The sequence below is a fragment of the Lynx rufus genome, unplaced genomic scaffold (assembly GCF_022079265.1).
Source record: "Lynx rufus isolate CCGP_SWC_20201006 ecotype Redwood Valley unplaced genomic scaffold, mLynRuf1.p SCAF_10, whole genome shotgun sequence".
Taxonomy (NCBI): domain Eukaryota; kingdom Metazoa; phylum Chordata; class Mammalia; order Carnivora; family Felidae; genus Lynx; species Lynx rufus.
In genome coordinates this window covers 12,469,293-12,489,063 of record NW_025814824.1, presented here as the reverse complement: position 1 = coordinate 12,489,063, position 19,771 = coordinate 12,469,293, and the positions used below count along the sequence as shown (strand labels likewise).

Sequence of the window (19,771 nt, the reverse complement as noted above, 5' to 3'; positions counted from 1 at the left end):
CACATGCACACACTCACATCTTCTTACTCGTGTTGGGGCAGCATCTTAGAATTTTGTTTCTAAATGTTATATGTCTTCTCTTTGTTGCAGGAAATTGCTTTCTACATTTGTCAAAAGAAGAAAATCCCGTGTCTGGTAATACATCCCTGCTCTCCCAGTAGACACTCACTCAAGCCAGCAGACAAAGTGACAGTTGGTGACACCATCACAGCAGAGCCAAAGGGTAACTGAAAAATTCACCTTCTCTATCTGATGTGTTTGCCTAAACACCTCCTTGAGGAAAACACATCACTTTTGGAGGACGTCTCTGTGATGCTTGGGCTCATCTGGTATTTCTTTTCACTCAACAATCCTTGATGCATTTGGCCTTCATACGTTTCGAAGACAGCATCTTCACAGTGACTAAGATTTGTTCATCCATTCATCAAATAGTTACTGAGTGTCGTTCAGGTGGCAGACATTGTGCAGAGCACAGGAGAGTCCAAAGTGACACATGACAGACAGGTTCCTTGCTGTCCACAAAGCTTGCGGTTTAACAGAGTTGACAGACAATAGACACACAATTAAATAAACAAGAAAACTATCAGAGAGCCACGGTGCTCTAGAGACAATTAAAATCAGGCGATGTGGTAGTGACCGTGAGGGGGTCAGACTTGAGATAGGGTGCTGAGGGAAGGAGGCAAATTTGAGCTGAGGCTGGGATGATGAGAGAGAGACAGCTAGGTGAAGGTCTAGGGAAGAGGGACCCAGGCACAGGAACCACACACCTCACCTACTTCATTGACCAGTGAATCAAGATGTACTTGCGAGCTGGGTACCAGGCACTGCCGTGTAGGCTTCATGGGGACATGGCCTTTGATCTTAGCCCCGTTAGCCTCTCTTTGAGCTCACAGAGCTGTGAGCCACCACAAGGTTCCTGGAAAAAGGATGAGGAAATCTATCCTTCAAGTTTTGAAGACCTAAGGAACGGAATATAGTGGCAGAAGCTTTCTCTTCATTTCTACTTTATCAAAGCTGGTTTGGGAAGCAGGACATGGTAACGGTTTATGATAATGGCACTTGGTTCCCAGGACGAATGAGGAACGGAGTAGTTTTTGGCATCAGAGAACAAGTCATGGAGGACCAGAAGGAAAGAGGAAGTGGCCTCATGCAAGATGAGGTAAACAGGAAGAGTTCAATAAACCTTTATTAAATGCCTACCATGATGAAGCCAGGTGCTAGGGACACAAAGCAATCCCCAGCCTCAAGGGAGATTGGGAGAGATGGTTCAGATGAATGATGGCAAAGACAAACAGGCAAAAAGGCTGGTTTGGGCAAAAAGTTTGTCAAGTGGGTCAACACGTGAGGCGTTGGAATCCTATTCACTCCTGGAGAGCACCTAATGGAACAGGCACTGATTTGCGAGCAGACACATGTGGATCCAACCAATCCCTTTTATGGCTGTGTGACCTGGGACACACTGAGGAACCTTGCTGGTTATCAGGTGCTGCATCTTTAAAATGGAGATAGCCATAGAAATCATACAAAGCTGTAATGATGTTTAGAGATAACACGGAGGCGGTATCGGGAACACAGTAATTAATGGTCATTGTTACTATACCACGGCTGAGGTTCTGAATAAGTAGTTTTCCATACTATATTATTACGGCTCTGCAGAAGTCAGTGATTGGTCACCTAAGAGTTGAATACTGACCCTCTCAGCAGTGTCTGTTAGGCATTTTAGTAGACAGATACAGAACCACTGGTCTAGGGCTATGCTTTTACTGCTGGATACTCATGATTTTATTTTTTATTTAGTCAAAACTCAAGATTGAAAAGCATGCCTTTCTCTAGTTGAGCCAGAACATTTTATCAAGGGGTCAGTTATTGCCCAAAGTGGCCGGATGCAGAGTCCAAAGAGTGGTAACAGGGACTGTCCACCACTGTCCTCTGCCTACGTTAAACCATCCGTGATCTCTGCACCCTCTCTGAGCCTGGGCAAGAGCAGCTGTGCTGCAGGGACTATGTGGTGTAGTGGTTCTGGATGGCAACTGTCCTCAGCGTTTGCAACCAAGGCTACAAATTCAAACAAGGTAGAGCTTTCTGGTTTTTATTTGCATGTGTGTGGCTTGAGGAGAAGTGACAAACACCGGGTTTACTAATGTCCTTTTCCTTCTGCATCCAACACACCTGTCGGAAGAGACTGCATGCTTCTTCCATATCAGGTCCCTTGTTTGCCCACTTCCTGCCTTGGCCTCTCCTGCTCCTGACACTTGACGTGACCTAAGAGCCATGCCCCCTTGGTCGCATCCCACCGTGTTTCAAGGACCATCAAGAAGCCTCCTCTTACCCACTCAGCCCCATTCTTGCCAGCTCTTGCTAACCTCTGAACTCCCAGGACCCTTTACATTTTCCTTGCTAGGCCCCAGTCTCAATGACAGATTAAATAGTTACTGTTCATATATCTAATTTCTTCCAGTACATCAGCAAGTGTCCTGAGGGCAAGCACCTTTACTCGTCTTTGCCTAGCACAGTAGGCAGATGTTAAATGAATAAAATTAAGCTCAAATACTCACTCTGAATAATAGGCCATAGACACTCATTATCTCGTGGTGTTTTAAAACACATGTTCACATCCTATGGAACAGACTTGGGAAAAGTTACAAGACAAACTCTCTACCCCACAGGGTCTTTGCCTGTTAAGAGTGCCTTCCTCATTGGGTCGCTGTTAGAATTAAATGAGAGATGCATGTTCATATCCCTTGGGTCAACAGACATCACCCACTACAGAATGAAAAGAGAGAGTGAGTGAGTGAGAGAGAGAGAGATGAGCTTACCATCTGCCTTTATCCCAAGGGTCTCATTGTCCTTCAGCTTGTATCGTAACTCCTGCTTACATCTCTACCAATTTGAGCCCCTAATGTCTTTTTGTGTATCCCAAGCAGACAAATATTACATTTTCCTTTTCTCTATCCTTTTTTTTTTTTGCATGAGAATACTTGACTCATTTTCAAAACAAGACCAATAAGGTTATCAAGAAACACAAGTTCTGCTGGAATCTGTCCACAGAATGCAAGGGCAGTCATGGGGATGCTGTGCCTGAAAGACTCTCATAGAAGCTCCCTTGGAACCAGCCAGGAATTCTTCTCTTGTCCCAGGGCCCCATGCCATTTCTAAAGGAAAAGATTAATTTTGCATTTCCTCAAATTAGAATTTACTTGGTGGTAGGGCCCTTGTATATGGAAGAATCTGGAAGAAGTAATGTCCTTACTTGGTTCTCTCAGTTATTCACATCAGAACTCAAGTAGAAATGTTTCTCGCCTCAAAGTGTAGTGAAAATAAATGAATATTATAACTGCTATATCCTTCACAGAACACAGGCTGGAACCAGAAAATCTCTTAGAGGGGCACCTGGGTGGCTCAGTCGGTTAAGTGTCTAGCTCTTGATTTTGGCTCAGTTCATGATCTCAGGGCTAGTGAATTCAAGCCCCACCTTAGGCTCTGTACTGTGTCAACAAGAAGCATGCTTGGGATTCTCTCTCCCTCTCTCTCTGCTCCTCCCCCTGCTAAAATAAATAAATTAATTAATAAAAGAAAAGAAAATCTTTTATGAGATACAGCCCTGCCACCCAGGATGTCTGTGACCTGCAAGTTATATTACTTCTGTATGCCTCACTTTCTGGAACCCTCAAATGAAAATGAAAATAAGATTCAACTTAGTGAGATATTGGGAGAATTGAATCAATTAATAACATCAAACATACGGAACAGCCAATAAATGAGGGAAATTACTCCATAAGAGTTATCTATTATTGTAACTACTATTATCATTTCTATTACAAAGATCCTTTAAGACATCGTGACAAGGGAGAGTGGGAAAAGAAAACGAAAATAGCAGAATGGTTATTTTCTTAGTGTGTGGAGACAAACACAGGTTAACATCCAGGCCCCATCAATTGCTTGTTCCATGACTCTGGGTATGTTAAAAAAAAAAAAATCTATAAACCCCACTTTCTTCATCTATAGTGAGTGTCTTCCTCATGGGGTCTTTGTAAACAGTCAATGAGATTATACATGCAAGAGATCCATAATAATTGCTCAATAAATGTTATATAAAACAATTGTTATTATTCATTTTTCTTCTAGGTTTACTGGCTCAGTGCCGACACAATCGGCCAGTGCTCAGTAAATGCTTGCAAATACAACTTTGGTCTTTGAGGGTCTTTTTTTTTTTAGCAACTCTGAAATGAGATTTAAGGATAAATATAAAAAATGATCACTGATATGTCCATTCTCAAAATATTTAAATAAAATGTGCCACACCCCATCCTCAGCTCCCAGCTGAAGGTAGCACTGTGATGGCAAATCATTCTGGAATGCACCCGGGGGTTGGTGATGGAGACTAAAGGAGATTGGAACTCTGAATTCTTGCAGTTCTCTCTTCTTTGCTACCTTTGTCAAATGTGTCCCAGAAAAAGTTTTCCAATCACTTGAGGCTAAAATGCAGTGTCTTTTGTGTGTGACCATGATTGATTGCACATTTGAACAGGATGATAGTGAACAGTCTCTATTTTTCCAAGATGTATTAATTTTCTAAGAATTCTTAGACTACTAGGCTAATATTATGCTCAGCAAGAGATCCCTCGTAAATATGTCCAAATTTATTTTATGACAGGGACACAGTCATACAATTATGAGTGACTTCCTTATAACCAAAATGATAAATGAATGGAGCTAATTAAAAATATAAACCATTTTACACCCTGTTCATCTTCCAGCAATTTTTATTTGTAAGTAGCTGAGTTTGTGGAGAGGCAGAGCCTTGACAGATATTTGGAGGGACAGAGAAACTTTCTTAGCAACTGAGCTGTCCGCTTTGAGCTGTTAGACAAATAAGTCACCTTTATTCTCTCTCAAAAGATGCTTAGTAGCATACTTGACAGACAAGAGGCCACTTGGCTCAAACATGAACATGACATTGTTGGTAATTATTGATACGTTCTTTAAATGGGGGCGTGGTCTACCAGCCCAGAGTTTACGCCCTACAACTGCCAGTGTCCTTTTAAATTTAGCACCCTTTAAAGCGTATGTATATGGATAACAAAGAGGTTCTATTCCATAAGCCTGAGACTAAAAATGAATCATAACTTCATGTCAATACTATGCATCTTTATTTTATTTTTTTAAATATTTTTTATGTTTATTTATTTTTGAAGGAGGGAGAGACAGAGCATGGCCGGGAGGGGCAGAGAGAGAGGGAGACACGGAATCCAAAGTGGCCTCCAGACTCTGAGCTGTCGGCACAGAAGCCCACGCAGGACTCGAACTCACGAGCTATGGAGATCATGACCTGAGCCGAAGTCAGACGCATAACTGAGCCACACAGGTGTCCCTATACTATACATCTTTAAATATGTAATCTTCAATATCGTTTCTCTTTTATTATACAGTATTTAATAGAGAACTATGTGTAGGTAGTTTGTTGACTTTTACGTTGACAACAAAGATGAAAATCTGCAAAACTAATATATAACCTAGGATGTATTTGGGTTTCTTTCCCCAGTTACTCCTAAGTATGAAACATGAGTTCAAAACAGTCTGTTCTCCAGTGTTGATTCTTAAAAAAAAAAAAAAAAAAAGGTATTAATGTTTCACTCACATTGTCCTCATCAGAATTTGTGGAAAAGGGAAACAGTCTTCAGGAACAATGGTGTGATTTCAGATTCAGGATTTGTAATGGAAAACCAAAGGGTTTCCATAAAGCTTATATTTTAAAATGCACTAATGCACGGTCATAACACCCCTCAAAGAAACATTCTCTATTATCCATTTTTAATAAAGTCACAAACACAGAAGAAATCTGCAGAAGCTTAAAAAAAGAAATGTTAAGTTACAGTTTCAGGCAAGATGGTTTCAGGCATACAATATTAGTGAGCAGAGAAGGTAGCTTCTCGGTGAAGTTAAAGCATATTAAAGTCATCTTCATTTTTATAAGCATGGCCCCAAATAACACTTGAGTTCTCCTTGGCAGTGAAGCAAAATTTTGTCAAATAAGGAATGGAAATTTTTCTAAGCATAGACCTAAGTTCTGTGTCACACTGCTGTAGAGCAACACTGCCATCCTGTTAAGAGTAAGAGAATGAGTACATACTAAACTTCTCGTCCAGGGGGGCCACTGGCTTGCAAAAAATACACTTATCTGTGTACTCTTCTGATTCTTTCACTGTAGGGATGGATGAATTCAAGTTGAGGAGTATTCCTTAGGACTGCCAAAGTGTCTTAGGTCAAGCTATAAATTTTTCCCCAAGTTCTCTGCCAAGATTACGCTGAGGACTGACAAGAGAATCCTTAAAATGGTTCCAAAAGTAAACTTTCATCTGTTGTGGACAAAAATAAGTAAAATTATGTTTTCTATCTCTGCTCGATGCCTGCTTGATTCCAAAGGCTCACCACCACACGGCAGGTGTAGCTGGGGCCCAGAACCCCAGAGCTGGAACGTCAGGACATCGTCAATATTTTGCAGAGGTTTTCCACTATCTCTAGAGAAGCATAAATCTTGCAGGTCAGTCGTCCTTGGGGTTGACCTCTGTAAGTACAAAGGCATCATCCTACTCACTGATGGGAGGGAGCCCAGGGCCAAGAGAAGCTCAACTCTTTGTAGCCGGGTGGGCTGCAGTCCATATCCTGACTCTCCAACTGTGTTGCCCTGGGCCTGTTATCTTAATCTCTCCGTATCTCATTCTTTCTCATCTGCAAAATATGGTAATAACTGATAATAACCACCCCTAGAACTGTCATGCAGGTCAGAGATAAGGACAACAAGTGTCCTTGGCACATGCCATGAAATGCTACCTGTGGATCACAGAACCTGGCTATGTAAGAAGCTACCGTATAACTATTTCGTCAGGTTTCACGTCACACTTCTCACTAGGAACCATTCTTCTAAAGAAATAGAATCCACATCGCCATTAAAGTTTCCTTATACCTAAAGATTCCCCTATCACGTATGAAAGGTTTGTTTTTGGTTCTTATTAAGTGGGTTCCAGGATGCATCGTAAGTACCACAGATTCAGCCTAACCTCCTACATCCTCTGCATTTACAGTAGAAATAAAATTTCCTGCATTTTAAAATTGACACTCAAGTGTTACTGAGCCATTTGGTGGAGGGCTCCTGGGTTGCATGGGTCTGTGAGATTCATATATTCTTGACGTTTCTGAATTATCCAAGTGGAAATTGGGTCTAATGCAGAGCTAATGAAGATGGCCCCCTCTCTCCAGAAACTTTCTTGCTGGTCCTTTCCACTTAGTCCATAAACAAACTCAAGTCTCCCCTCCCTAAAAGAAAGAAAAAAAAAGTGAAACAAAATAAAAACAAAAACCTGTCATCTCAAGTTTTTTGGTAGGTCTGGTTGAATCTCTCTCTAAGAAAGGGAGAACACCCAAATTTCTTTGCCAAGAATTCTCTGTTGTCTGCACTTGCCCCTCATGCTTCCACCAGGGTATCCTGGTCTGTCCTCCTCATTCCATGGAAACCACAATGTCAGTTCCAACAGATAAGTCCTCTACGCACACCTCTGTGCTGCCCTCGGCCCTGCCGGTCACATGCTCCTCTTGAAACTTCGAATTGCTTTGGCTTCCGGTGACCTTTACTTCCCTAATTCTCTTCACACACACCTGGTTCCTCCTGTATCTCTCATTCCACCACCCCTTTTGGATGCCTAATCTTCACGGTGAGGTCAAGGCTCCACCTCGAGATGGTTCTCCTTGGATGATCTCGTTCCTGCTCAAGATTTCAACTGCTGTCTTCATGCTGAAGATTCCCAAGGCATTGTCCTGCCCAGGTTGTACCTGACCTTCAGATTCTTGAATCAAAGGGTTCCACCTGGATGTTTCCCACACAACTCAGAATGGAACACACCTTCTCCCCTAACATGATGGCGCTCCTGAAATCCCCCAACTATGGTCACCACCAAACAGCTGCCCCACCTAGAAGCCAGGGAGTCACTCTCCCTCTGATTCATCCCACCCCATCAATCAACAAGTCCTGCCAATTTAGTCCCCTTTCTGGTATTTTATTTACTCTCTCCCTTTTATTCCTGCTACCCCTGTCCCATTTCAAGCCCTCATCCACTCTCAGCTGGACCACTGGATTGCCCCCTGATGAGCCACCCCACTGCCAGTCATATCTCCCTCAAATCAACCTTCCTCACAGCTACTGGACTGGTTAGCAGGCCATATCACTACCCACTGTCCACAGGAATAATGAACAGGCAGGTCCAGCAGACCAATAACAAAGTCACACAAATGGTTCCTCCAGAAGGGTCTTGCCTACACTTTGCACTCCTTATTCTTGCCCAAATATAGCTCTCTAGACTTCCTGTTGATTCTGAAAGCTGCTACTTTTCCAATAAGTTTCTTTTCTGCTTTATTTAAATAGCAAACTTATGCTGTTTACAATGAAGATCCGTGACTATGTACAGTTCTGTTTGCTCTCTACCACAATTACAGATTCGTGTCTCCTCCTATTGGTGTATGGGTCCCAAGGGCAGGGACCATGGCCATGTACGTACTCCTGTTCTCTGTGTACTCCGACTACTAATATAATGCCTGATAGATTATAGGCACTCCAAATGCGCATCGGTAGAATGGATATTCTTAGATGCTTTTTCTGTAAAATGTTTGATTCACTCATGACACTATGAAGTTATGGTACATTTTGTTCTGTTTTATTATCTTATTCTTTGCCGCAGAATCACCCAAAACACAAATCACTTTCTTATAACTTAGAGGAGGCAAATATTCTGACAGATCTCACTAAATCACAAGTCCAATCCTTTGGTTTTCTCATTTGCCACATCCATATGCAAGGGCTTCTTCAAAGAGTAAATATCTCTACCCGCTTTTATCCATCAGGGTCGCTACTGTTGGTGTCTTACACTTGAGTTCCTTTGGAAAAACAGCTCTCAAAAGCTAACTTAAAGTCTGATAATCTTTTGCTAAAAATACTTTACAGACCAAGCAGTGTCACTCTCAAGGTTGCATTGTGATTGTTTGTGATGACAGAGGATCAAGGGTCTTAGGTAGCTGTAATGACTCAATAATCCAAGGGCTATTTGTCCCTTGGTATGTCAGAGATGGAACAGACCACCTGCGGGTGAGACAAGCTGAAACACTGCTTCCCTGTTATACTTGGAAATTAAAACACTAGCCTCCAAAGTCCTTGAAGTCCTACAGTAGGAAGGATTATTAAACACAACCTCTTTTACCACAGGGGAACATGGCAAGGGTTGGGTTTTTTTTTTTTTTTTCTATTAATCTCAACAAGGGCTTTAGAGATTGATTAAATTTGAAGTGTTTGCTGATACCACATGCTGTTTGTCCGTCATTGTGGAGAGGATGTGATCCCTGTCCTCAAAGATGTAAGGTCCTGGCCAGGTGAAGGGGTGGGGACCCTGACAAGGAGGGGCTAAGGAGAAGACACACAGTGGGAAGTGAAGAAGGCCAGGGGAAGGGAGGGGAGGGAGATGTTCATCTACCGGGGAAACTCAGAGAATGTTTCAAGAAAGAGTTGGGTCTTGGGGCACCTTGGTGGCTCAGCCAGTTAAGCGTCCAACTCTTGATTTCAGCTCAGGTCATGATCTCACGGTTTGTGAGATCAAGCCCCATATTGGGCTCTGTGCTGACAATGCAGAGCCTACTTGGGATTCTGTCTCTCCTTCTCTCTCCCCCCCTCCCCTCCCCTCCCCACTGTCTCTCAAAATAAATAAATACACTTAAAAAAAAAAAGAGCCAAACCTTAAGGCATGGGGGGCAGGGTGGGGGTGGAGAGTAGGATTTCAATAGGCCAAGATGGATCAGGGGAATAAAAAAGCAGAAAACAGATGTGGAGAACAATACAAATACAGAAAAAGGCAAGAAATTAAAGGGTGTGTTGACAAACAGCACATTAGAGATTAACAGGAGGGAAGGGAGCAGATTTATGATTTGGGGCAAATCATGGGGGGCCTTGAGTGTTACTCTAGGCACTGTGCAGGTTCTCCTGGCAACTGAGAATCAAAGGATACTTTTTTTTTTTTAGGTTTATTTGTATATTTTGAGAGACAGAGAGAGAGCAAGCATGAGCCAAAGGGGCAGAGAGAGAAAGGAGATAATCCCAAGTAGGCTCCAAGCTGTTAGTGCAGAGCCCAACATGGGGCTTGAACCCATGAACTGTGAGATCATGACCTGAGCCAAAATCAGGAGTCAGACACTCAACTGAGACACACAAGCACCCCAGATTCAAAGGATTCTTAACAAGAGGGCATTTCTTCTTTCTTATATCTGGAGGGGGTGGACAGTTGGCAGTCCTTACAAAGCACTGTCCTCAACCCTGGGCACATATGAAAATCACCTAGGGAGTTTGTTCATTTGTTAGTGTTTGTTTATTGATTAACTATGCCAAGTCTGGTCTTATTTCTGGCCAAATAAATCAGAATCTCTTGGGGTGGGACCTTGACATGACAATTTTTAAAGAAATTTTTAGGTGATTTTAACATCCAGTCAGTGTTGAGAATCACTGGTTTAATGCATAGTATGAGAATTCTCTATAAATTCTTAATTTTTGTTGGGAATGCTTTGCCAAAATTACATAAGACATTCTGCTTTGCTTAACTAGGCATGGCCTAATACATACAACAGAAACTTCTGATATACTGTGAAAGTTCCTTGCTTTTAAATAACTTCCTCATTTATCATTAGCAATATATTCATCTGTGTTAAGCACTACCTTCTTCCTGTAGGTATTTCATATATATGTCATTGGTAATTACTGATATGTTCCCATATACATGATATGATATTTATAAACACATTTGATATATACAGAGAACAACCAAGATGTCAAGACCATGTGTAACTACCTACCAGCTGTATGTATTAAGATACCCATCACTTACATTGACATAATGGGGTTTCACTTAAATTCTTAAAAATCAAATATTATTTAACAAGAGATAGAAGTAGGTCCACTGCTGGGGTGACCTAGCAAGGAGGTTGTGCTATTTTAAGAATCCGAATTTTTTATAAATACTATATGCCAAGATGCAAGTCACAAAACATGCTAACCGTATGCTAGGGGATTTGAAGGTGTTAATGAAAGCAGAAAGTCCCACGACAAGGGATTCTTTTTTTCCTCCCAACATATGGTGACCACAGCTGACTTGTGCAGTTATGAGAAGGGAAGCATCCTAAAACTCCTAAGGTGCTTCGTGGGGGATGAGGACAGGAGCTGGGTAGCCACTTCCTGTTGGGCAACTCTAATTTGAGTAGGGTAAAAACCCAGATGAGGTGTTGGCCTTGATAGGAAGGGGGTTGGCCTGTCAGAGCCTATGTCCAAAAAAGTCAGTCAAGACAGGGAGGAGCAGGCAGATATAACCAGTCCAGGCAGGTTAAATCCCAAGTGGAGGGGCCAGGAAAGAGAAACCAAGAACCCAGACTGATGGACAGGGAGGCCGAGGGGTAGGGACCTGCCCAAGAGCTTAGGGGATAAGAGATCAGTTTGGCTAGGACTCTCATAAAAGACTCCATGCCATCAATCAGACAGATGAAGAATTACCTTTGAAGGAGCAGAATGAACCGGGAGCACAGACGAAAACGCATAAGGGCTTTTCAATCATCCAATACTAGAATTACTCATTGAGCAAATTTATCCATTCAACAAATATTTATTGAGCACCTCCAATATGCCAGGTCTTTTTCTGTATGCTGAAGATTACAGGCAGGTGGGATGTCTACAGCTCTGCAAGAGTGAATCAATACACAAGATGGCATAACATGTAGTGCTTTATGGGTTTGCTAGGCCCAAAGCACTGTGCCTTTGGAACCCATGTTCTTCCATATGTATGAAATATACAATTAATTCCCTGATGAAGACTTTCCAACATTTTATAATTAATACACCAAAGCTCCAGGGCCCAGGACCCATAGTGACAGGGATGCTAGGAGAAGTGCACTAAGGCTGGAGCATAGAACAAGTGGAGAGCCAAGGAAGTGAGGCCTTGTCCCCTGCTTGGTCCATGACCATGACTGGCAGCCTGTGTGGGCCCCAGCATGCTCCCCTGTAAAATGAGGAGGTTGCACTGGATGAATTCCAAAGCCCAGTTCTAGATCTAGGATCCTAGGCAGGGCCAGGGCAGAGTCAAGCTGGGCTCAGGCACAGCACATGGCAGCTATGGTCAACCTGAGAGCAGCACTAGCCAGGGCAGCCCCAGGGAGAGGCATGTGATACTGCAGGAGTAACTTGGCCATTTCCTGGGATTGACTGTCTCTCCAAGGGACATCAAAGGAATACGCCAGACTTGTGCTGCTTTCCAGTCTCCACACAACATGGGAGTGTGTTTCTACTGAGAGTGTACTGAGAGACCAACAGGCAGAGGCAACGTGGGTCTAAGCAGGCCCACGGGGGGGGGGGGGAACTACCTGATGAACTGGTGATGTCGGGGGGGGGATGCTAAGGTGATTCTCCCAGAGTCAGGAAAGAGCTGTAATTCACAGGAAGGGAGGACTGGTCTCCCTCTTCCAAGAAGGCCTCTTGGGCTCCCAGGCAGACTTTTGGCTGTAGGTGGAATATCAGGTGGGATTTATCATTTTAAATAATAACTGGCACATGACAGAGCACAGAACCGAAAATCAGATGGCCAAGTAGCTGAAAGTGTCTGTAAGAGAGAAGAAATGGGTTTGGATAAAGAGCGGGGGGGTCAGAAAGACATATGCACGTACTTACAAAGTGAGTTCAGCACACTCTACCACGTCCCCCACATTACCCCCTGGTAATGCCAAACCTTGTAGCCTGTCTTCCTGCCTCAGATAGCATCACTCGCTCCGAGGCACAAATACCATCCACACTCTTCCATATTAAGCCATTCCTCAAACACCGACCCCCACTGTTGTGCAAAAGACACATTCCCTACAAACAAGTGCTTTGAATTTCCTTGTTTATCGCCCGTTCACCTAACACATTTCTTTATTTGCCTTCCTCTGGGGGGCTTAGCGTTCTCAGCTTCCAGTTAAGGAGCAGTACCTGGACTGGGTTTTTACCTCCCCCCCTTCCTCAGTTCCTCCAGTGGCTTCCTTATAGAGTTAGGTTAAAGGTGCTAAGCCAAGGTGTCCACAGCCTGGAGTGGAGCCAAAATTCACCCGATGATTCATTTGATTGTGACTCTTCCAGTGTGAGGCCAACTTACTGGGTTCCAAGAATCCTCAGCCAAAGGGCTTCTGCCCCCACAGCTGGCATTGGGTAAATGGAACCAACAGTCTCGATTTCACCTGAGGACCACTGTCCAAAGAGCTTCCAGTATTCTCTGAACTGTGAGTGAATAAACAAGTTTTTTTTTTTTTTTAAACAGGATGAATGAAGGAATAAAGAAGATTTTTATAGGATTAAATAGATCTCTTCTTTCCTGGATTTAATTCAAACCTAAAATTTAGACGTGAATTCCAGTTTGAGTCTAACATAATCTCACTTCCCTTGACAACTTAGAGGAAATAAAAATATTCTCCAAAAAGTGTAGAGGGAAATTAAACTAAATTGGGCAATGTCAGCAAATCTAGAAAGTAGACAAGACTGGACTGCAGCATCTAATCACCGGCACTGGCGCCCCCGCCCTGTTCTGGGGGCACCCTCCATTGTGGTACACAATCCAAGCAAACAACACTGGTCAAAACTCAGCCATCCCATGCCCAGTGGAGAGCAAGTATATTTCAAGATGGCTATGAACTAGAGACATTGGAATTGCAATGACAGACTCTTAGAGACCTAATACTGGAAATACACCAAAGAAGCGGACCTTACATACAATTTGGGGCAGCGGAGGGATATTTTGAGCAAGGGCCTGCCACAATTACCCCCAGATTTGATTTTCCTGTGATGAGATTCCAATTCGCAGATTTGTTTCCCTACTTAATTCCCTGCACTGGGCCTCCTCCCCGCAAATTAACCTACTGACCGAGGACATACAGAAAGTGCCATTTGTATGCCAAATACTCGTGGGCAAAGGTCTCTGAAACCTACAACTTTCTATGGTGTATTCAACACGTGGCGGTGGATGGAACCAGTCTCAAAGGATTCCTGCAGCAAGTTGAAGTAAATCTGCAGAGAGGCTTGGCCACAGCTTGCCAAACTGCCGCCTCTGCTGATTTTATCATCTTTAATTGACCAACCCAAGAACGGGTTTACAACGGAAATTCTTAGCGATGGCCTCTCGGCAGGCGCACACCTCACTGCCCCTCTGGAGGGCGCTTGGTCGCGTCCAAGTTCTGGCCTTTGGAAAACATTGCTCTCCAGCGAATGAGGCCTACCCTGCCTCTCGTCTTCTGCCGGGAAGGCTCAGAGGAGAATGAATTAACTTCCCCCCAGCCAAGCCAGTAGTCCTGATCCTGAGCCAGAAAGCAGTGGCCGTTAGAAGCGAGAAAGAAAGCTAGAAGGAAAGCAACAGTGCTTCCATTATACTATTAAACCATAATCACCTTCTTCTATTATAAGCATCTTCCTGTTTTCCCCGAAGGGGCGCTGTTTAACTGCCACTTGGGTGCAAACGGGCCAAGCCAGCATTTCCTGTGGGTCTGGAAGGCGGGTTAAGCTCAGCCTGCTGTGGCGCATCCACTGACCCCCCGAGCAGGCCATGAGGAGCCACCCTGCTGGGGGTGGGGGCTCCGAGACTGGGCCTCCTGGATTAAGGGGTGATGTTGATGTCCTTCACCAGGGGCCAGGACTAGGGTGAGGCAGGAGGCGTGTTGAGGGCACAAGATTTAAGCAGGTTTTCAGTCTCAGCGTCACGCCAGTGGCCCTTTCTCACCAATTCCCGCTCTGCTCAGGGCCACCAGCACCGGGGGACAGGCGTGTGAGTGGGTGCATGTGTGTGTTGTGTAAAAACACACTGTGGTCAGTGGTTCTCAAAGCATCGTCTTCAGACCAGCTGCAACACCTGGGAACTTGTTCGAAATGCAAATTCTCAGGCCCAGTGAATCTGGTACTCGGGCGGAGGGAGAGGGGCTCAGCATCTGTGTAACACGCACATCAGGTAATTCCTGTGCAGCTGAAGCCTGAGAAGCTTGGTAGTGCTAGGGAATAATGCCCGTCCCACGGTCCACATCCAGTGGTCTCTCAGGGTGCGTCGCCCACAGCAGGAACAGGGAAAGAAAGGGTGGGGTGGCGAGATGACAGAGACCTTCCCAAGGCCATCAGCAGGGTCGGAACCCCGCAGGTAGTAAGTCAGGGGTTGCTTTTTCCCCAGCCATCCCGAAGTAAACTGTAGCGGTCAAGACCTGGCAACTGTTGGCAATAAATAAAGATTGCTACTGAGTTGCTTCCTTCCAGGTTCTTCCCCTTAACTAGACAGCTCAGGGCCAGCTGTGGAGTGACACCATGTGTCGTGGGCCAGCCGTTTGACCGTTCTGAGACTGAAATGGCCACCTTTGTAAAACGGGGTAATATCGCCCACCCGTGAGGGTCCGAGAGGCCAACAGAAGCCCAAGAGAAGCGTGGGCCAGGGCAAGCTGTGGTGACAGGCTGTGCGTGCGAAGCAGGGGTGTGGCCTCCACCCAGCTCCGGGGAAGCCAGCTGGGACGCCTTGGGGACAGAGGACAGCTCAGAGGGGAAGCTGATCTCCTTTAAGCTGCTGTGTTTTTAAAAGGAGGCTATCCCCAGTCCAAATGTCCTGGGGCACCAGGCTTCTACAAATGGGCTCACCGAGGGGGGGAAAAGAAAAGCAGAGGGTGAGCCCAGGGCCTGCTGTGGAGCGCTGGAGGGCTGCTTGTGTTTTTACCACATAATGAAGGGCAAGAAGAAACATCCGAAGACCCACATTTAAACTGTCACCAGAACCCAAACAGTACGTAGTGGTGAGGCGATGACCAACGCCTCCAGCCCAGTGACCTCAGGCACACAGTCATGGACTCGTTTCCTCCTTTGCTAAGTGCTGGGTTGCAAACACAACAGAAGTACGAGGATGAAGTCAGCAGCAACACACTGAGGCACAGCGTAACCACGAGCTCTTATCACGGAGGTCTCATCACAGAATTGGGGAACCATTTCTGCAGTGTGGGAACAGAACCACCTCCCATCCAACGCTCCCCGCTCCTAAAGGTGTCTACTGAGGACCAGAGAGGCCGACAACCTGCAGAGGGCACACAGCTAGGGTGACAGCCAGTAGCTGTGTCCCTTTCTCCCTTCCATTAGGAAGTGCTGGGGGGCGGGGGAGGGGGAGCGAAAATCTCAGCGCTTCCACCCAGGGGCCAGGTAAACAAAGGGCATCCCCGCCCCCACGTCTTCTTCGGCCTCGCACAGCTGAAGGTTGGAAGGAGGATCCATGACTCACACTTTTCCTCCGGGGGGGATTTAACTCCAAGATAGCATTGCCCTTGAGAAAGAGCCAACCAGCAAGGAGGAAAGTTCACCTCGGGGCCCGGGTGGCTCGGGAGCCCCCTTACCTTCCTCGTTTAAAAACCAGGGCTGAAACTGGAGCACCGAGTCAAAGCCGCAGGTGTTCTCTTCAAAGGCGCAGGAACCCGCGGGCAGGTCCAGGGCTCCCGCAAGCTGCAGGGCTGCGGGCACAAAACGAGTTTCAGTTGGGGCTCGGCCTGGGAGCGTCTGCACCAACTCGGAGCGCCCCGGGGGGGACGGGGTGAAAGTGAGGGGAATGCGCGCGGGAGGGGCGCGAGAGGGGTGCACCACTACACCCTCCCCGCCCCCGGCGCTTGTCCCGCGGGCCCTGCGTGCACCCGCAGCACCACTCCAGGCTTCGGAGAGGGGTACGGCTGTCGGAGAGGATCCCGGGGCGCCCTCGGCTAGCCCAGCCCGGGACGGCAAGCCGGCCACCGGGGCTGCGGGAGCGGGTCACGAGGGCGCCCCCCGGGGGTCCCCCTGGGTCCTCGCACTTACCTTGTACTGCCAGGAGGACGCCCCTTAGCAGCATGGTCGCGCTTCTGGGAGGGAGGACGACCCGAAGGGGGTGCAAGCTACCGGCCCGCTGGGACCGGCAGCCCCGGTGGAGGGGAGCGGGCGCGCCGGGGACGGACCAGGCGAGAGGCAGAGCGTGCACTTGGAGCTGCCCAAGTTTGCGGAGCGGCTCGGGTTGCTGAGCGGAAAGCTGGGGGTGCCTGACTGGGGAGCGCCGCTCGATCGCGTCCCGGGTGAAGCCGGCGCGGCGCACAGCTGGTCCCGGGCGAGGATTGGGCTGGGCGGGAAGGAGACAATTGCACACTTTTGAAAAGCCAGCTAGGACTGGCCGGGAGAGGAGAGGTCGGGATGCAGGGCTTTGGCTCAGGGTTTTAAAGCTCGGGACCAGACCTCTTGCAGACACTTGGAGGGGGGCAGGCCTTCCAGCAGCCCCTCCGCTGGGCTGGGACTGGAGGCGCCCGGCCCCGCCCCGCCCATCCGCGGTGGGAACCAGCTTATTTCTGGGGACAGCTTCCCCGCATCTGGCACACCAGGGCTGCAGGCTGGCCCTAATTTTAACTTCTTCTCCCCAGAATGGAAAAGGGTGGAATTCTCCTAGGAAAACCTAGAGGAAAGCTCGGAAACTGGTGACACAAGCTTTGTATCTCAGCGCGTTCTCAGTATTCTCTGGGCGTTCGGGGCCCAGAAATGCTAAGCCTGGAATACCACCCCCCCCCCCCCTTTTTTAAGCAGTGGAATGTCTGGCATGCCTGGTTCTCAGGATTCCCTCTGTCCCGTAAAATGGGGGCATTCCTCCTCTCCAAAGAGCCATGATAAATTAGTAGGTTTCTAAATTGGTGTCTGGGGGCTGGGGCTGGTGATGTCAGGGAGGGGTTACAGTGAGCGCTTTGAGCACCAAGCGTGTCTTTTAAAAATTCTCTTCCAGGAAAGAACGTGGTGGGGACCATTTTTTTTCTTCTTAGTGGCCTTTACGGTTTTGTGCAGGCAATTTTGTGCCTAGGTCGGTGGTTCTCAAACTTTTGAGGGTGCCTCAGAATCCCCTGGAGGGCCCCCACCTGTCAGAGTTTCTGATCTGGTAGACCTGGGTTGGGGCTTCAGATTCTGCACATTCTTATCAGGTTTCCAGATGTCGATGGTGATGCTGCTAGTCTGGGACCTCGCTTTGGGGAGCCCTGGCCTAACGAACTCCTGTTCGACCATCAAAGCCCTGTTCACGTGCTTTTTCACCTGGTTTCCAAATTCTCCTGGTTTTCCTTGTCCTTCACTGGCAGCTCCTGACCTATATCCTGTGCTGCTGCTCCTTTTGGTCTGTCTGAGCCCTGAACACTGGAGTGCCTCAAGCTGTGTCCTCTTAGCTCCCCTCTCCCTCAGTAATTTCCTCCAGTCCCGTAGTTTGGAGCACCAGCCGTATAGCCTGATGACTCCCAAATTTATATGTCTAGCCCAGACTGCTCACTGACTCCAGATGCTTCTATCTCACGGCCACCTCAACATTTTCATTTGGATGTTTAACAGCTATCTCATACTTAACAGGTCCCAACACGAATACCTCATAGTCCTTCCCCAGTCTGCCTCCCCTTGCATTTTTTTAAAGTTCATTTACTTATTATTTTTTTTTTTGAGAGAGAGATGGAGCATATGAGTGAGTGGGGGAGGGGCAGAGAGAGAGAGAGAGGGAGAGAGAGAATCCCAAGTAGGCTCCATGTGAGGGGCTGGAACCCCTCCCCCCAACCGTGAGATCACGAGCTGAGCTGAAACCAAGAGTCTGAGGCTTAACCGACTGAGCCACCCAGGTGCCCCTCCCCTTGCATTTTCCTCGATTAAACCAACACTAACTACACTGTATGTTAACTAACTTGAACTTTAAAAAGAATCTTTTTCCTCCAGTTGCTCAGGACAAAACACATAGAGTTTTCCTTGACTCGTCTCTTCCTCTCAGGACATTATCAAACACCCCATTCAGGATTCAAGATACAGCAGATGCTAAGTATGTTCCGTGCCTACAGTGACCACCCTGCTCTGAGTGGCCATCGTTGGCTAGGGAGACTGCAGGAGCCTCCTAACGGTGGGGTCCCTGTCTCTCTGCCTTGCAGGCCTCCACTCCATTCCCGACCCAGTGGTCAGGGGCATCCTTTCAACACAGAAATCGGGCCATCTGCCGTGTCATTCCTTGGCTCCAGACTTGTGACAGCTTCCCAAATCAGCAAATCAAAACCCAGTCTTCACCAAGACCTACTAGGTCCTACAAGACCTGCCCCTCCCCTCACATCTCTGACCTCATCTACCCTGCAGCCACATGGACCTCTCAGCTGGTCCTCAGCTCCAAGCTAGCTGTCCTCCCAGAGCTTTGCACTGGCTGTTCCTTCAGCTTGAAATGCCTTTCCCTGGAAATCCACATGACTCACACCCACACTGCCTGAAAAGGTCTCTATTCAGCTGTCACCTTCGATATGAGAAATTTGATAGCTTTGTCGCTAAAAACAAAAAAGCACTTACGATCCTTTGAAAGTAAGCTTGGACAAATTCTCATGAGTTTTCTGTGAGCAATGACCCAAATGATCTAAAATTTCTTTAGGGTGTGTGTGTTTATAAGCTTTGCCTCAGGTGGTAGCTAGTAACGAATACCATTTAACATGCTTACTATTATAAATGTTTTTTTAATAGAAAATCTCATTTAACTTTCACGAGGACCCTGGGGGGGGGTCAATATTATTATTGTTCCCATTCAACAGATGAGGAGACTGAGGTGCAGACTTCAGTGATAGTGAAACCCATATCTGCTTTATTCCAAAAGCCTATTCTCTCAACCGGTAGAGTAGCCTGCTTCCTTTGTCTTATGTTCTGTTTTGATTTCTTGCT

General features: G+C 46.5%; 1 protein-coding gene across 1 annotated transcript in view; it reads right to left on the bottom strand.

Annotated features, from left to right (window-relative positions):
* Positions 1 to 17,234, bottom strand: part of MAMDC2 (MAM domain containing 2) — a 149,546-nt gene extending 132,312 nt beyond the window's left edge. The window contains exons 1-2 of the mRNA XM_047101943.1: positions 16,895 to 17,234; positions 16,444 to 16,557 (exon numbers count right to left, since the gene is read on the bottom strand). Coding sequence (XP_046957899.1) covers positions 16,444 to 16,557; positions 16,895 to 16,928 — 148 coding nt within the window. The 5' untranslated portion in view covers positions 16,929 to 17,234. The remainder of the gene's footprint in view (positions 1 to 16,443; positions 16,558 to 16,894) is intronic.
* Positions 17,235 to 19,771: the final 2,537 nt, after the last annotated feature.